The following is an 18714-nucleotide window of genomic DNA, read 5'->3' as shown; positions in this document are numbered from 1 at the left end:
CACTGCTGCCGCAATCTGCCGGAGTCGGGTTACTCTTGCACCACCATCAGTCCAAACTTAGACATGAAAAAACAGCAAGAGTTTTGTCCTTATTTGGCAGAAGTCTACACTGTAACAAGTGCATTCTTCAAATCAAACTTTATTTATAAAGCACATTTACAAAGACCAGAGGTCAACCAAAGTGCTGTACACTTTGTACACCTTCCTGCATCTGTACCGTAAGCATGCGTGTCCATTTTTTGCTTTCTTGCTTTGCTTATCCAGCCTCCCAGGCTAACCCCTTCCTAATCAAAAAAGCGTTTTCTAACCAACAGGAGAATTTCTTCCATTTGCAGTCGCCCCCTCCACCCCTGTTGCCACCACCACCACTGGGCCCACGACCACTGGGCCCCCCACCCCACAGTTCAGTTACCATGACATCAATGTGTACGCCCTGGCAGGCCTGGCCCCACACATCAATATCAACGTCAATGTAAGTGTGCATTTCATTGGCACTGTTAACTCATTCGCTTGTTTTGACCCGTCCAATGGGATCACCGAAAAAAAGTCCTTGCTGTCTTGTTTCCATTCAGGTCCTGGGTATTCAATTCATAATCATGACATTAAAAATAACAACAAAAATCAACTAAAGGTCTATCTGTCCCTCCAGATCCCCCTGCTACAAGCCCACCCTCAGTAATAAACTAAAGGTCTATCTGTCCCTCCAGAGCCCCCTGCTACAAGCCCACCCTCAGTAATAAACTAAAGGTGTATCTCTCCTCCAGATCCCCCTGCTACAAGCCCACCCTCAGTAATAAACTAAAGGTCTATCTGTCCCTCCAGATCCCCCTGCTACAAGCCCACCCTCAGTAATAAACTAAAGGTCTATCTGTCCCTCCAGATCCCCCTGCTACAAGCCCACCCTCAGTAATAAACTAAAGGTGTATCTCTCCTCCAGATCCCCCTGCTACAAGCCCACCCTCAGTAATAAACTAAAGGTGTATCTCTCCTCCAGATCCCCCTGCTACAAGCCCACCCTCAGTAATAAACTAAAGGTGTATCTGTCCCTCCAGATCCCCCTGCTACAAGCCCACCCTCAGTAATAAACTAAAGGCGTATCTCTCCTCCAGATACCCCTGCTACAAGCCCACCCTCAGTAATAAACTAAAGGCGTATCTCTCCTCCAGATCCCCCTGCTACAAGCCCACCCTCAGTAATAAACTAAAGGCGTATCTCTCCTCCAGATCCCCCTGCTACAAGCCCACCCTCAGTAATAAACTAAAGGCGTATCTCTCCTCCAGATCCCCCTGCTACAAGCCCACCCTCAGTAATAAACTAAAGGCGTATCTCTCCTCCAGATCCCCCTGCTACAAGCCCACCCTCAGTAATAAACTAAAGGCGTATCTCTCCTCCAGATCCCCCTGCTACAAGCCCACCCTCAGCTGAAGCAGTGCGTGCGTCAGTCCGTGGAGCGGGCCGTCCAGGAGCTGGTTCATCCCGTGGTGGATCGCTCCATCAAGATCGCCATGACGACCTGCGAGCAGATTGTCCGGAAGGACTTTGCGCTGGACTCGGAGGAGTCGCGCATGCGCGTGGCCGCGCACCACATGATGAGGAACCTGACCGCCGGCATGGCCATGATCACCTGCCGCGAGCCGCTGCTCATGAGCATCGCCACCAACCTCAAGAACAGCTTCGCCGCCGCGCTCAGGGTCAGTGTTGCAGATCTACAAGCAGATCTACAAGCTCTTATCGCGCCACCGAGTGGCGCGATACGAGCTTGTAGGTCTGCTATTTTTGAAAAATCGAAGAGCGACTGACATTTTTAGAATCTGATCTCAGGTCAAAATGGGTTAAATGTTTTAAACATGTCTTCTCATTCCCCAGGCACCGACGCCCCAACAGAGGGAGATGATGGAGGAGGCTGCGGCCAGGATCGCCCAGGACAACTGTGAGCTGGCCTGCTGCTTCATTCAGAAGACTGCCGTGGAGAAGGCTGGCCCAGAGATGGACAAGAGACTGGCCACGGTGAGAGGGGGCTGTAGGCCCACTAGTGGGAACAAGCTGCGCTGCGATTTATTCATATTAGTATATTTATTTACCAGGGACGATGCACATTAATCAACCTTTTCAATTTTCACATCCATGTAAATGAGCCAGAATCAATGAATGTCTATTGCCGATTCAAGGTCTTTTATATGTTAGACAGGTGTTTGTGACCGTTATAAATACAGGCTTTTAAACCAGTGTCTCCTGAAGCTAGAGGGGTATTTAGTGCAGCTTTTCACAGGGTTACTGATAGGGATGTCCGATATTGTTTTTTTTACCGATATCCCGATATTGCCCAACTCCTAATTTCCAATACCGATATCAACTGATGCCGATATATGCATGCTTTTTCCAGTGGTGGCAAAAGTACTCAAAATAATTACTTAAGTAAAAGTATAAATACATTGGGCTGAAGTGTATAATGTATGATTTGTAATAATAATAAAAGTAACTAGTCACTTTGAAGTTTTCAAATAAATGTAGTGTAGTAAAATACAATAGTTTCCTCTGAGATGTAGTGGAGTAGAAGTAAAATATTGGAAATGCTCAATTAAAGTGCAAATACCTCAGAATTGTACTTCACATCGACGTTGAGACCCTATTTGCCAGTGCAGAAGCATAATTGCCTTGATGCCTGAGATAACGAGGACCAGGTGCACACTGCACAGCTCTAATGTGAAAGTGACAGCAGCTTCAAGTTCATTTCTCTCCAAAAGCCCATATGGAATATTAAGGATGTAAATCGCAGCTTTTGATGTCACTGTTAGTAAGTAAAACAACATCAGGAAGAAGCAGGACTCGACCATCAGCATTCGAACTCTTATTATTTTATTGTATATATGTAATCACACTGGAGAGAGACTACTGTCTCCCTCCAGAGCTTCCCCCAGCACTTTCCACACACATATTTTATACTTTCAGCAGTGTACAGAGTTTCAGGAACACAGAGATGGTCATTCCTTAACCCATTCTGACCGGGCACCCATTTTGCTGTCGGCATCATGTTATGCTTTAGCTATTTCAAAAATAGCAGATCTACAAGCTCATATCGCGCCACCGAGTGGCGCGATACGAGCTTGTAGGTCTGCTATTTTTGAAAAATCGAAGAGCGACTGACATTTTTAGAATCTGATCTCAGGTCAGAATGGGTTAATCAGACCAGTGTGTGTCCATGTGGAAACCTCGTATGAATCTGATCTCAGGTCAGAATGGGTTAAATGGACTCTATTCTATAGTTAACTCACACATTGAAATACCATGAGTCGGCAGTCTCTAATGAGTTTGTCAGTGTAGAACAGGTGGTAATTAGAGTGTTAAGTATCATCTACTAGTAGGCTACATTCAATTAATCAATACCATAGTGTTTATATGCATTTTTGCCACCACAAGGATTACTGTGATTATGGTAGGCTCACATTTCATACCGCACACACACACCATACAGTAAGAACTCCTGTAACTGTTTTAAAACGAGAAAAAATTAAATATATTTGTTTACGGATATTTTCAGATATAAATCTTTTATGCATATAAAAGAACAGCTTAAAAAGGTATTGACTCTTGCAGCCGCAAACATTTCACTCGCGCACACATTTGACTACAGACACTGAATATTAAAAGTTAGTCTCTGAGCAAGCTGTTAAAAGTGGTGATATAACTATTGATGCAAAACGGCTTATTTTACTATACAGTAGGATGCCTTTCATAAATCTGCTGACATGTCATTTTGACCGTGTAATGCTTGCATGACAAGAGGTGTTAATTATTTTACAGTGGGTATCCCATTTTCATCACCCTAAAGTGCTCTTTGACAGTTTACCGAATGGTCATTTAATTAGCAGTTGTCTGGGAACAGGCATGTCCTCTGTGGTTGTGAGTTGCTTCATGTTCTGTTCTGTCTTCCAGGAGTTTGAGCTGAGGAAGCACGCGCGGCAGGAGGGCCGTCGCTACTGTGACCCTGTGGTGTTGACCTACCAGGCTGAACGTATGCCCGAGCAGATCAGACTCAAGGTGGGACCACCGTTCACCCACCGTGGGCTCAACGCACCACACCACACTTCTAGCTTCTAATAAACACAGGCCCCTTTTCCACCAGATTTGAACCGGTTTCCGTTCTTCTCTCTCTTTCTATGCCTCATTTTGAACCAAATTAATTGGTTCCCGATCCCTAAAAGTTAGTTTGGATCTGTTACCCTAAAAATACTTCTTCTTGCCCTCAAGTGGGAACCAAAGTGAGCGTGTCACTATTCAGGTTGGAAGATGCAGATGTGATGTAATCCATCTTAAACAAAGAACAGAACCAGTTCTAGACTCAAAAGTTATTTTGGTGAAAAAGGGGCGACAGTGACTAATGTGTAAACTAGAGCCATTGCTACTAAAGAACAGTGATTTTTTACTGTAAATATGGATTTAGTTTAGTCAGTCTTTTGAATGAAATTCTGTTGAGTTTTAGTCATCTGAAATGTTTTAGTGTTTGTATAGTTTTTAGTCGACCATATCAAATGTAGATTTAGTCGACTAAAATGTATTTTGGCCGGCCTTGATGGCGTAAGTAATGCCTGATTTTGGTTGCATGCTGAAAATGGCCGATATATGAGCTCACAAGTCACAATGCGTTGTGAGCTTGTAGATCTGCTATTTTCAGAGTGAAACCAAACATGTCTTTTAGTTCTACTGGATCTCTGCTCCACTGTTGAATTGACTGTAAAGTACATTAACCTTTTTGCCTGTTTATTGTAGGTGGGAGGAGTGGACCCTAAGCAACTGGCTGTGTATGAGGAGTTTGCCAGAAACGTTCCAGGTTTCCTGCCCAGCAATGATCTATCTCAACCCACAGGCTTCTTGGCTCAGCCCATGAAGGTGACTTTATATTATAACACACAATTGAATCTTCCCGTGGATTGTTGCGGTGCTATCCAAGTGGTTATTTACACGAAGTATTACAAAATTAGGCTGACTCATCTTCAATTTCATATGTTAAATTTCACAAAGGATTGCCAAATTAGTGGAAGTGTCTAACAACAATTGAGGTAAATTTGGTTAATAATAAAGCATAAAACATTAGAATGATAATAGAACATAAATACATTTTCTTAGATTTCTTCATGAAATTCATGAAAAAATCATTGCATTTTTTTAATTCTGTTAAAAAAAAAAAAAAAAAAAAAAAAAATAGTTTGAAACAGAAAAACAAAGGGACCCATAAAGTATTCGCCACCCACAAATGGATCCCGACTCCCACTGACCCAAACAGTGTCTCATACCATGTCTCCCGTCCTGTTCCCATGACCCTAACAGTGTCTCATACCATGTCTCCCGTCCTGTTCCCATGACCCTAACAGTGTCTCATACCATGTCTCCCGTCCTGTTCTCATGACCCTAACAGTGTCTCATACCATGTCTCCCGTCCTGTTCTCATGACCCTAACAGTGTCTCATACCATGTCTCCCGTCCTGTTCTCATGACCCTAACAGTGTCTCATACCATGTCTCCCGTCCTGTTCCCATGACCCAAACAGTGTCTTATACCATGTCTCCCGTCCTGTTCCCACTGACCCAAACAGTGTCTTATACCATGTCTCCTGTCCTGTTCCCATGACCCTAACAGTGTCTTATACCATGTCTCCTGTCCTGTTCCCATGACCCAAACAGTGTCTCATACCATGTCTCCCGTCCTGTTCCCATGACCCTAACAGTGTCTCATACCATGTCTCCCGTCCTGTTCCCATGACCCAAACAGTGTCTCATACCATGTCTCCCGTCCTGTTCCCATGACCCAAACAGTGTCTCATACCATGTCTCCCGTCCTGTTCCCATGACCCTAACAGTGTCTCATACCATGTCTCCTGTCCTGTTCTCATGACCCTAACAGTGTCTCATACCATGTCTCCTGTCCTGTTCTCATGACCCTAACAGTGTCTTATACCATGTCTCCCGTCCTGTTCCCATGACCCAAACAGTGTCTCATACCATGTCTCCCGTCCTGTTCCCATGACCCAAACAGTGTCTCATACCATGTCTCCTGTCCTGTTCTCATGACCCTAACAGTGTCTTATACCATGTCTCCCGTCCTGTTCCCATTACCCAAACAGTGTCTCATACCATGTCTCCTGTCCTGTTCTCATGACCCTAACAGTGTCTTATACCATGTCTCCCGTCCTGTTCCCATGACCCAAACAGTGTCTCATACCATGTCTCCCGTCCTGTTCCACAGCAACAAGCGTGGGCCACAGACGACGTGGCTCAGATCTACGACAAGTGCATGGCCGACCTGGAGCAGCACCTCCACGCCATCCCCCCGGCCCTGGCCATGAACCCCCAGACCCAGGCCCTGCGGACGCTGCTGGAGTCGGTGGCCTTGGCCCGGAACTCCAGGGACGGAATCGCTGCTTTGGGCCTGCTGCAAAAGGTAAGACCAATAGCCCCAGTGGATTCGAGTGTCATCAACCCATATTAACCAGTAGGTTACTTATGAGCCAGTAGTCTCTACTGGAGTGGAGACGTCGTCGGCCATTGTCCGATGTGGCATTGGTTGCGTTGTCCGACTATTACTAAACCTAAATCTAACCCTAACCCAAGTCTTAACCGGCCACGTAAGTCCACTAACCTCAGTCTTAACCGACCACGTAAGTCAGTTTCAAAATGTTTTTGCTTCGGCGGCAGTAATTTCACTTCTGTGTTTCCTAATCGCAATCCATTGCATTGCCTTGACGAGTAACCTAGTACTAGTGATTATGGGTTGATGGCATTCGAATGAATAGCTTACTCTTGCAATCTCGTGTAGACGGATTTACCGTTTTTGTTTTAAATGTTCTTAACCCATTCTGACCGGGCACCCATTTTGGTGTCGGCATCATGTTATGCTTTAGCTATTTAAAAATAGCAGATCTACAAGCTCATATCGCGCCACCGAGTGGCGCGATACGAGCTTGTAGGTCTGCTATTTTTGAAAAAATCAAAGAACGACTGACATTTTTAGAATCTGATCTCAGGTCAGAATGGGTCAATCAGACCAATGTGTGTCCAGCGGAAACCTCGTTATGAATCTGATCTCAGGTCAGAATGGGTTAAAGGAGTGATCCTTTTCCTTCGTTTCCTAGGCGGTGGAGGGTCTGTTGGACGCCACCAGCGGAGCAGACGCTGACCTCCTGCTGCGCTACAGAGAGTGTCATCTGCTGGTGCTGAAAGCCCTGCAGGACGGACGGGCCTACGGACCACAGTGGTGCAACAAGCAGATCACCAGGTGACCACCAACACTCGTATATATAACATTTTTCTAAGTGTTTCTATCCCATGATTTTTTTAACCCATTTTTCATGTGCCGTGATGAATTGTCTTAACCCGTTTGCCTGTCTCTGTCCAGGTGTCTGATCGAGTGTCGGGATGAGTACAAGTACAACGTGGAAGCAGTGGAGCTGCTGATCAGGAACCACCTGGTTAACATGCAGCAGTACGACCTGCACCTGGCACAGGTACACAATTTAGGCATTTAGCACTCTTAATCCAGAACGTTCTATTGTAAGACAGGTCAGACAGGACATGGGGGGAGAAATATGGTGGCCTAGGCTTAACCAGGCATTTCATTGGAAGTTGTTCAGTGGCATTTGAAGCACCCACTTCCGCACTTTCTTGATCTGGGCACCAAAGTTTGCACTTGGCCTGTAGATCGGCTATTTTCACTAGTTTGGATCCCGGGGAAACGTCTAATGTCTCTCTACTGACCTGAAAAGTTTGGGAACCACTGTACTAGAGTACAGTTGAATTTCAAGGACCCCCACTTTGGCATGCATTAGGTCACAGACCCCCATAACTCTGAGAGTGTACAAATGGAACCAAACGCATTCATTTGGTTCCGGGACCCTACAATGCTTTCCATTTGTACACTCTCAGCGTTAGGTGTTTCAGTGTTTTTAAGTTTGGTATGACAACGTGCAAACATTGCTCGTGCAACGTGCTCCATCTTGGTGTGCTAATAAGAGGTCTTTTTCAGCCTGCCTAAAATAAAAACGTACAGTCACAGCTGTTGCGTCTACTGTGAAATGTAATTTGAACTGTAGTAGGCTAAAGCTGTGTTCTCTCCGTCCTCCTCTTCCAGTCGATGGAGAACGGCTTACACTACATGGCCGTGGCGTTTGCCATGCAGCTGGTGAAGCTGCTGCTGGTGGATGAGCGCAGCGTCAGCCACATCACCGAGGCCGACCTCTTCCACACCATCGAGACGCTGATGAGGACCAGCGCTCACTCCAGGGCCAACGCTCCTGAAGGGTAAGAGACCGCTGACTTTGTCCCATTCAGACGTGGAACGCATCTGTGACACCTTTAGCTTTGAACCACTTTAACCATTATTTCAAACTTTAGCTGTTGAAAAATCGGGGGAAAATGTGCCGCAAATCTTTGAATACATATTCTTTCACAGCAAATGTTTTTTAGTCGTATCTTTTCTTCTGGGGGTGGGGGGAGGGGGGGGGGTCGTCCCTGGAACAACATATTTTCAGATAGGGGTCGGCGGCCAATTACATAATTCTTTGGGTTCCCTGACATGAAATGGTTTGAGAACCACTGAAACATAGGTTTTTCAGAAAACTCATGATTTAGAAGCCATTTGTAGAATCTGGTCTCAGGTCTAGACTAGACTAGACTTGACTAAAACTAGACTAACACTAAATAATTTCAGTTGACTAAAATGTGACTTAAGTTTTATTCAAAAGACAAAAGCAAAAGCAACATTTCTGTCAAAATCAACACTATATAAAGGCTCCTACATCTCAAACTGACTACAGAGTACGGTCGGGAGATCATTGGGTCAGACAGGTGTTTAAAGAAATCACTGTCCATGTTTGGGGGCTGGTCGTTCAGCTATTGTCGTTGATTAAATCGATCAGTTAAATGAACTGCTCCACTATTGTATTGCGCAGCCGTAGACTCATTTGCGCTCTTTTATTTGATCAGCTTTTTTTTCTCCTTGCCATGACGTTTCCTACCTGCGCTCCCCAGTCTTCCGCAGCTGATGGACGTCGTTCGCTCCAACTACGAGGCCATGATCGACCGCGCGCACGGCGGCCCCAACTTCATGATGCACTCGGGGATCTCGCAGGCGTCGGAGTACGACGACCCTCCAGGCCTCCGGGAGAAGGCGGAGTACCTGCTGAGAGAGTGGGTCAACCTCTACCACTCTGCTGCCGCTGGCAGGGACAGCACCAAGGCCTTCTCTGCCTTTGTAGGACAGGTACAAACACCTGAACTTGCTAGAGCCTGACCAGGGGCCAGAAATCTGAGTCTGATGCTGATCTCAATTTTGGAGAGCACCGATTATCGATTTTGTGCAAAGATTGTCTAAGATCAGTTATTTTTGAATTATTTGGAAGATTAAAAAAATAACATATGGATGGAAACGTTGAATGTGGTACAAATATTGCGACAAATTCCGACACATACCAATGCCGTCAAAAAAGTCAAATAATATATCGAAATATCAGTCAGAACGATTCATCGGTCGGGCTCTAGAACTTGCGTTACCATCCGATCTTCATCAGTCTGTCCTCTGCATTAACTCTGGCATTTACCATAAACATGAGCTCCCCTTTTTTGAATTCTTCTCACGTTCTCCAAGCACCACGACGACAAACCCTGATTATCATTCAGCGAACATGTCAAAGTGTCATTTCATTTCCAGTCCATAACTGTTGCTTCCTCCTCACCCCGTCCATCCGTCCCCAGATGCACCAGCAAGGCATCCTGAAAACGGACGACCTCATCACACGGTTCTTCCGGCTGTGCACGGAGATGTGCGTGGAGATCAGCTACCGCGCGCAGGCCGAGCAGCAGCACAACCCCGCCGCCAGCGCCGCCATCATCCGGGCCAAGTGCTACCACAACCTGGACGCCTTCGTCAGGCTCATCGCCCTGCTGGTCAAACACTCTGGAGAGGCCACCAACACGGTCACCAAGATCAACCTGCTCAACAAGGTACGACCCTGAGATATACTTTTATTATCCCCGAAGGGAAATTGAGGCATTGAGGTGGTTTTGTTGAGCTTGTTCAGCTCCCAGGCCCTGATGCCCCCTCCCCAGCATACCACTACATAGAACACTGGAACAGAATGCTGGCTACAACACACTAGATTTACACATGTTACATCATGTGTAACACTTGCGTCCCTATTCTTGGGTGAACATTTAGTGAAAATGGCAGCTCTACAAGCTCACACATTTTGTGTGTGTGTGTGTGTGTGTGTGTGTCCAGGTGCTGGGTATCGTCGTAGGTGTGTTAATCCAGGACCATGACGTGCGTCAGACAGAGTTCCAGCAGCTGCCGTACCATCGCATCTTCATCATGCTGCTGCTGGAGCTCAACGCCCCAGAACACGTCCTGGAGACCATCAACTTCCAGACACTCACCGCCTTCTGGTAGGAGAACTGACCGGACGACCCAGCATGGTCTCACGCCGTCTCTTCGCGTATTCACAGATGCTCTGTTTTGCTTGGCAGTGAAGATGTAATTTAGTCTGAACCTAAAAGGTCATCCATGTCCAAATTCTGAAGAATGTCGGCCTGTGTAAAGGGACAATTACGGATTATAACCATTTCCTTAATCCAGAGCACACTGCAGCACCTACCGTACACACTGGGTCCTACACTAAATCGCTTATTTCGCTTATTTCTTTCATAAGGACCGAATAGGATGTACAGTGTTTTGTCCCAAAGGTTCTCTTGTAAAAAGGTGAACAAGCCTATGACCCAGCGCGCATGCTCTGAGCTACGGTGCGTTCTAGATGTTCTTTTTCTCTTAAAAAAAAAAAAAAAAAACCCTGCTGGTCAGATTCTCCTTTAATGGTAAATCTAAAGGTTCCAGGGAGGTTGTCCTTGTTGAAGCCATTCTGACTGGATGTCCTGTCCTTTGCAGTAACACCTTCCACATCCTGCGGCCCACTAAAGCACCGGGCTTCGTCTACGCTTGGCTGGAGCTCATCTCACACCGCATCTTCATCGCCAGGATGCTGGCGCACACGCCGCAGCAGAAGGTAAGCAAGGATGCACTTCCACACACAGACACCTCAGCAGAAGGTAAACGAGGTGCACGTACACACACACACTCAGCAGAAGGTAAGCAGGGGGTAACAAGACAACTCACCCCGTTTCTGTTTTCCTCCCAGAACTTTCCCCAGTGAGGGGTGGGAGAGGCTGGACAGCAGACGGCTGGACTTTGAATTTCTCTAACTATAAACTTTCATGACAGCAAATATAATTTATGAAAAGCTACTACAGTGAAGTCTGTTCACAGAAGTTGTTGTAGGATATGTGGGGATTATATGACGAGGTACCATTTGAGTGGGCAAAACCTTACATATACTAAATTGTTTATAGGGTCAATATAATATAATATACAGTCGTTCCAAAAGTGCGGTCCAGGGATCCACAGGAGTCCTTGAGGCAGTTCCAGGGGGTTCCCAGCTAAATGATAGTTTGGAACCAAATCAGCCCTTATGGGTCTGTAACTCTGAGAGTGTACAAATTTGTACACTCGGAGTTAAATTAACATTGATTTTACCATACAAATTGGGGTCTCAGAGATAGAAATGCCATTAAATGGGGGTCCGTACCCTAGACTAATGCATATCAAACTGAGGGTCCTTGAAATTAAAATGGTTGAGGATCACTGCTAGAGCTGTAATAAAAATTATTTTATGGGGGTCCCTGGCACATCTTTTCAAATGGGAGTCTGCAGGCTTATAAGTGTCCATTTGGGGGTCCTTGACGTGAAAAGGTTTGGGAACCACTTCAATAGTATACGCACATCTGAACAGGAATGTAAATGGGTGCAGGATAAAATAACCTGTAAAATGTTTTTTTTTTTTTTCATTTGTTTTTTCACTTAATTTTTATTGAAGGAAGAACAGACAAGAAAAACAACAAACAACAGACTATACGAAAAGAAAAGAAAAGGACAAAAAGTAAAAGAAAAAAGGCTGCATTTTTTCATATTACAAAAAACATTCAATGAAATCCTATTGCAATATCGCTAGGCTGAGAGAAGAGATTCCAGTCAAATGTATTTTAACCCATTCTGACCGGGCACCCATTTTGGTGTCGGCATCATGTTATGCTTTAGCTATTGAAAAATAGCAGATCTACAAGCTCATATCGATACGAGCTTGTAGGTCTGCTATTTTTGAAAAATCGAAGAGCGACTGACATTTTTAGAATCTGATCTCAGGTCAGAATGGGTTCATCAGACCAGTGTGTGTCCGGCGGAAACCTCGTATGAATCTGATCTCAGGTCAGAATGGGTTAATACTATTGGTGGGATCGTGAGGCCAGTGCCAGGCAATTGCGTGAGAAAACACAGAACGGACCACTTCCGCCCGACCCGGAAGTGATAGCCCTCCATATTTGAGCCACACCCTCATTCTAGGCCGTGTCGATGCGCGATGGATTCACTTTCTTGAAACTACGAAAGTTTAGTTTTAGAAGGTCCCAAAGATCGTAGTTTGTCTCATTTTGAAGAGAAAAAGGACTATTAATGTACCCAAGCAAAGAATTCACGTATAAATGTTGTATTAAAACGTTTTATTTGGGAACAAGAACAGTGTGCTGATGTCCTATTATTTTTTTCTCGCACCTGCATACGTTGTCATACCTACAGATATTACAAATGGATAACGTGGTGTTTACTTTTGGTAGTTTATTAATATTAGCATTCGAATAACTTGCCCAAACTGGCCAAATTGTGCACTCCAGTTTGAAAGTAGGTAATTTTGCTCCAATTCCATACCTTATGTTTCTCTCTTCTCTTCTAGGGTTGGCCCATGTATGCTCAGCTACTCATCGATCTCTTTAAGTACCTGGCACCCTTCCTAAGGAATGTAGAACTCAACAAACCTATGCAAATCCTCTACAAGGTATTTCACTTATCCCACTGTTAATTTATTTAGCGTAGCTGTAATGAATATCCTTGTTAATTTATTTACCTCAGAGAACAGCATAGCTGAAATATGAATATCCTTGTTAATTTATTTACCTCAGAGGAACAGCATAGCTGAAATATGAATATCCTTGTCAATTTAACACATTGATTGCTAACTTTTGAAATTCTACTCAGGATTGCTTCTGCTAAGCGATTAACATTGGACTTTTTAACTTTTTAGGGGCCCACAGCGAGGGGCCTCTTATAGCACATCGCACATTGCATAAATCAAAAGGAAGCCAAACTAGTCCACTTCAATTTAAAAAAAAAAATATGATTCTACCATCTTCCATTCTGGAGATATTGACCTTTTTCTAAAACCTGCTTTTCACTGCACGCTGCTCTTTTGAAAAAACAGCAGAGATATGGAAGGTTGAAGTTGACAGACATTGACAGACAGATATAAAAATGAACACAAATAATATCATATACATACTACACACTGAATGAAAGCCCTGAATGTCTACTTTTAGGAGGAAAACAAATACACATGGTCCCATGTATAGTTTGTCAGTAATTGGCTGTTGAATGCAGCTTGCGCCCACCAGAGAGGATTTCAGAAAATGCATGGACCTGAAGAACCATTATTCACAAAATAAGGCCTATAGCGACATGTACATACTATATACCGTATGAAACAGAAGACTCTCTGCTTTCATAAGAAAAATACTTCTACTGTAATAATAATACAAATCACACCCCTGTGAAGTGAGCAGTGCAATGTTGCACAACATTGCACTGCTCACTTCACATGGGTGTGATTTTTATTATTATTACAGTAGAAGTATTTTTCTTATGAAAGCAGAGAGTCTTCTGTTTCATACGGTATATAGTATGTACATGTCGCTATAGGCCTTATTTTGTGAATAATGGTTCTTCAGGTCCATGCATTTTCTGAAATCCTCAGAGTATTTTAGACAAGACAAGGAACTGACAACTAAATATTCACAAAATAAGGCCTATACATACTATATACCGTATGAAACAGAAGACTCTCTGCTTTCATAAGAAAAATACTTCTACTGTAATAATAATGAAAATCACACCCCTGTGAAGTGAGCAGTGCAATGTTGCACTGCTCACTTCACAACATTGCACTGCTCACTTCACATGGGTGTGATTTTTATTATTATTACAGTATTAGTTTTTTTCTTATGAAAGCAGAGAGTCTTCTGTTTCATACGGTATATAGTATGTACATGTCGCTATATGCCTTATTTTGTGAATAATAGTTCTATAGGTCCATGCTTTCTCTAATCAGACCAGTGTGTGTCCAGTGGAAACCTCGTATGAATCTGATCTCAGGTCAGAATGGGCTAAAGTTCTCTCTGAAAAAGAGAATTTTATAAATGAAATGGATTCAATAGTCTAGTATTGACAAACAGTATATGGGATATGTGTATTTTATTTGTTTTCCTCCTAAAATTAGACATTTAGGGCTTTCATTCAGTGTGTAGTATGTATATGATAATTTATTTATGTTTATATCTGCCTGTCATGATAACGTCATGATGATGATGATTCTATGCACATATGTGATCATTGTCTCAGTAAACAAAATCAACAGATCGTTTGATAGCATAACAGTGACTTGAGAGGTTGACATGTCTGGACATGAACCACAGGAGCGACTCAACTCGCAGTGGGGGGGGGGGGTTCCACGACATGTCTGGACATGAACCACAGGAGCGATAAGCGTAGCCCGGCTGGCTGTGATTTCGACAAAATGACAGACAACACGATGGCTTCCGCAGCTTAGGATTGTATTAGTTATCCATTACAAACGGGTCGATTACGTCCCAGACGCCTTATCACTGCAATTGGCTGGCGAAGGCGCTATGGCGATTATGGTGATCAACTGCCGAGAATCTTTTTTCCGAGAATGAGAGTAGCATTGCAAACTGCAAAACGATCGATCGCAACTCGCAGTGTGGGGGGGGTTCCACGGTGTGATATCTGCTAGCCTAGTATACTGCTTCTTTGTCCAAACATGGCTGACGCGACGGCGAAAAAAAGACAGTTGGTCAGATGTATACTGCTTCTCCTATGGCGGTCCTTCGAGAATACGTCATTCGTTTCGCGTATACCTGTCCGTGTGCGTGAAATGGCGATCGACCGTTGGAGATTATTCTTGGTTTATATACGGGTTTATATTTCCGAGAATGAGGCGGCAGACCGGTGAGTTGTCGTTGGAAAGAATTAGAGAGGGCTGTGTCGAGTGGATCTGTGTGAATGAGTGGGGGGGGGGGGAGAAACTGTAATGCGATGGAGAGATGCCTCGGGAGAAACCATGTAGAAACAGGAGGGGAAGGGTAATCGAGTGTATTCACAAATTTCACACACACTAGAAAATGGGTAGCTCCATTTTAGATCCCCTGATCTGCGTTGGTCTATGCCGTGTGCAGGACGGCGATGCCGCCTCCCCAGTACGTCGTAATGGATACGGCATGCCTGGAATGTGGTTAGACCAGGCCTCTTTTCAGGAGGTGGGGGGCTTTAAACTCCCGGATCTCACAGCGGATCTTTCTGGAGATGATCAGTGTTACATTATGTGTTGTCCGGGCGTCAGAGAAGTTGATGTACAGTATACAGTAAAAACACCAATAAAACGCTTTAGAGCGTGATGCGCAGACGGCGCTCGAGATTAATAAAACGCTTTAGAGCGTTTTGCGCAATCGATGAGTTAAAAAGAAAAGGTTCCATTAACTGGAAAGAAGAAACAAAAAAATCTTCGCGATTTCTTTGAGAACTTCTGTCCAGTAATGAAATACCAATAATTCTATCAAATGTATAGACCCTCATCGTTGCACGGAAGAATAAAGAAATTAAGAAAAGTAAAGCTTAATTTATACTCTCCTGGACGGTGTCACTTGGATCTCCAAACCTCCGACGATGCGATCTCGACCCACCTTGCTTCTCCTCCTCCTCAGGGCACCCTGCGAGTCCTCCTGGTGCTGCTGCACGACTTCCCAGAGTTCCTGTGCGACTACCACTATGGTTTCTGCGACGTCATCCCGCCCAACTGCATCCAGCTCCGCAACCTCATCCTCAGTGCCTTCCCACGCAACATGAGGCTGCCCGACCCCTTCACGCCCAACCTGAAGGTAGACGGATATGCACACGTAGACCTGCTGTCGTCCATCGCTTGGGCCAAAACACCCTCAAGATGTCCGCTTTCTTCCCACTTCCATGTCTTTGCACCTGACCCACCCCCATCACTGACAACATGCACACAGACCTTGCCATGCTTTCTCCAGCTGATGGTGTTAGTTGTAATGAACAAAAGGAAAACTGGCAGAAAAATGACTTGACCCATTTTGACCTGAGATTAGATTCTAAAATAGTCTTCTAAATCATGAGTTTTCTGAAAAAGCTATGTTTCTATGTCAGTCGTTCTTCGACTTTTCAAAAATAGCAGACCTACAAGCTCGTAGCGCGCCACTCAGTGGCGTGCTATGAGCTTGTAGATCTGCTATTTTTCAATAGCTAAAGCATAACATAATGCCAACACCAAAAGGGGTTAAATGTGTTATTATAAAATAACAATACATTCTATTTTTCTGCCACTTTTCCTTTGGCTTTAAGACCACCACACCTGCAGTTCAGCCCAGAACAAATCATTTATAGCCGCAATCATTTCTGTCGTCGCATACCAGGCAGATATGTATGGTACATGCACATCTGTGTTCCATTTGTAAAAGAAGACATGGGTATGGGTCTGATGTGGTGGCTTTCTTGTCGTCTTCAGGTGGACATGCTGAGTGAGATCAACATCGCTCCCCGTATCCTCACCAACTTCACCGGAGTCATGCCCTCGCAGTTCAAGAAGGACCTGGACTCCTATCTGAAGACGCGCTCGCCAGTCACCTTCCTCTCCGAGCTGCGCAGCAACCTGCAGGTAAAGCAGGTGACTTGCTCATCCTGCTGCCGGAAGTATCTATGCAGAATAACATTGGGTTTCTTGAAATCATCTCGTATAACCCATTCTGACCTGAGATCAGATTCATACGAGGTTTCCGCCGGACACACACTGGTCTGATGAACCCATTCTGACCCGAGATCAGATTCTAAAAATGTCAGTTGCTCTTCGATTTTTCAAAAATAGCAGACCTACAAGCTCGTATCGCGCCACTCGGTGGCGCGATATGAGCTTGTAGATCTGCTATTTTTAAATAGCTAAAGCATAACATGATGCTGACACCAAAAAGGGTGCCCGGTCAGAATGGGTTAAGCATTGTGGTAAACAAACTGTCTCTGCGATATTGGAGGGGTGTCTGTATCGTTCTCGATAGTCTTATTTGATCCGTGTTCATTTTGTTGACTAAGACTAAGGTTTTTCATAAGACTAAATAGGACTAAGACTAAAGGGTATGTTATTCAAAAGACTAAGACTAAATCTTTTCTGGCTAAATTAACATTGCGTTTAAGACTAAAAGACTATGGTTTTTCAGAAGCCTAAATATAACTACGGCTAAATGGTGTGTTGTTCAAAAATGTTTAGGGTTCAAAATCAAATTCTGATCAAATTAACACTGTATTTGATAGTCTGTTGATTCTTCATATCCATATGAGTAACACCTCCGGGATCATTTGTTTGTTTTTGGAACACAGTTCTTATTTGACGTGATGTAAGAAAAGTCTGGTGCTTCATAGACAAAGGGGGGTCGGATAGTTTTGCCTTTGTGAAAAGCACCTATAGCCTCTAGAATTGCACCGGTTGCTAAATGCTCAAGAAAGAAATGCTCCTCAAATGGTAAATAAAACAAAATCACTGAATGTATTGAGAACTCTGGATAGTTTGGAGAGCACTCCACATAACCAGTAGGAAAGTGTTGTGCTACAGTACATGAGGCAGAAAGTAGTTTAGATTTAAAGTGACAATCCAGGACTTATTTTAACCCATTCTGACCGGGCACCCATTTTGGTGTTGGCATCATGTTATGCTTTAGCTATTGAAAAATAGCAGATCTACAAGCTCATATCGCGCCACCGAGTGGCGCGATACGAGCTTGTAGGTCTGCTATTTTTTGAAAAATCAAAGAACGACTGACATTTTTAGAATCTGATCTCAGGTCAGAATGGGTTAATCAGACCAGTGTGTGTCCAGTGGAAACCTCGTGTGAATCTGATCTCAGGTCAGAATGGGTTAATGAAGCAAGAACTTTAATTTTTAACCTGTATGGAAGTATGGAATCGTGAAACAATGACTACATCTGCACTGTTTGGAGGTGGTCCTCCTACTTTCCTACAGTGCTTGAAGCAGACAGTGTTGGGCCCTAGATGATGCACCATCTTCCGCGTACTTTGTAGCCAAGGACATGACAAATTAAATAAAAGTCGCCGGCCGAGTAAACGGCGAGGAAGAACATAACATGATGTAAAAATCCACGTGGTGTCCCATCATCACACACATGGTCCTGCGTGAAGGTTGACTGGTCCTTGTGCACCCTTAGGTTTCCCAGGACCCAGGGAACCGCTACAACATCCAGCTCATCAACGCTCTGGTGCTGTACGTGGGGACGCAGGCCATCGCTCACATCCACAACAAGGGCAGCACTCCCTCCATGAGCACCATCACACACTCTGCTCACATGGACATCTTCCAGAACCTAGCTGTGGACCTGGACACGGAGGGTAGGACGCGTTTCACTGATGGATCATCTTATGTCTATAAAGGCACCTCGGTGTCTCCGTACGTCTGTCTGTGTGTAATCCACGTAACTC

At 44.4% G+C, this 18714-nt stretch overlaps 1 protein-coding gene across 6 annotated transcripts in view; it reads left to right on the top strand.

The window, feature by feature from the left end:
• Window positions 1–18714, top strand: part of LOC310857597 (CCR4-NOT transcription complex subunit 1) — a 42586-nt gene that overhangs the window by 21482 nt on the left and 2390 nt on the right. For 4 of the 6 annotated variants that reach the window (XM_083763326.1, XM_083763325.1, XM_083763327.1 and 1 more), the window contains exons 29-45: window positions 315–472; window positions 1395–1691; window positions 1867–2007; window positions 3934–4038; window positions 4768–4887; window positions 6241–6435; window positions 7127–7269; window positions 7390–7498; window positions 8122–8291; window positions 9021–9252; window positions 9744–9992; window positions 10270–10433; window positions 10930–11047; window positions 12824–12925; window positions 15921–16094; window positions 16739–16897; window positions 18444–18624. In XM_083763326.1, coding sequence (XP_083619452.1) covers window positions 315–472; window positions 1395–1691; window positions 1867–2007; window positions 3934–4038; window positions 4768–4887; window positions 6241–6435; window positions 7127–7269; window positions 7390–7498; window positions 8122–8291; window positions 9021–9252; window positions 9744–9992; window positions 10270–10433; window positions 10930–11047; window positions 12824–12925; window positions 15921–16094; window positions 16739–16897; window positions 18444–18624 — 2817 coding nt within the window. The remainder of the gene's footprint in view (window positions 1–314; window positions 473–1394; window positions 1692–1866; window positions 2008–3933; window positions 4039–4767; window positions 4888–6240; window positions 6436–7126; window positions 7270–7389; window positions 7499–8121; window positions 8292–9020; window positions 9253–9743; window positions 9993–10269; window positions 10434–10929; window positions 11048–12823; window positions 12926–15920; window positions 16095–16738; window positions 16898–18443; window positions 18625–18714) is intronic. The other 2 variants (XM_083763330.1, XM_083763329.1) reach the window with 1 other exon arrangement.

Source organism: Protomyctophum parallelum (genome assembly GCF_964188405.1).
Source record: "Protomyctophum parallelum genome assembly, chromosome: 4".
Taxonomy (NCBI): domain Eukaryota; kingdom Metazoa; phylum Chordata; class Actinopteri; order Myctophiformes; family Myctophidae; genus Protomyctophum; species Protomyctophum parallelum.
The sequence above is the reverse complement of the archived record's forward strand: the minus strand, read 5'-3'. Positions and strand labels throughout refer to the sequence as shown.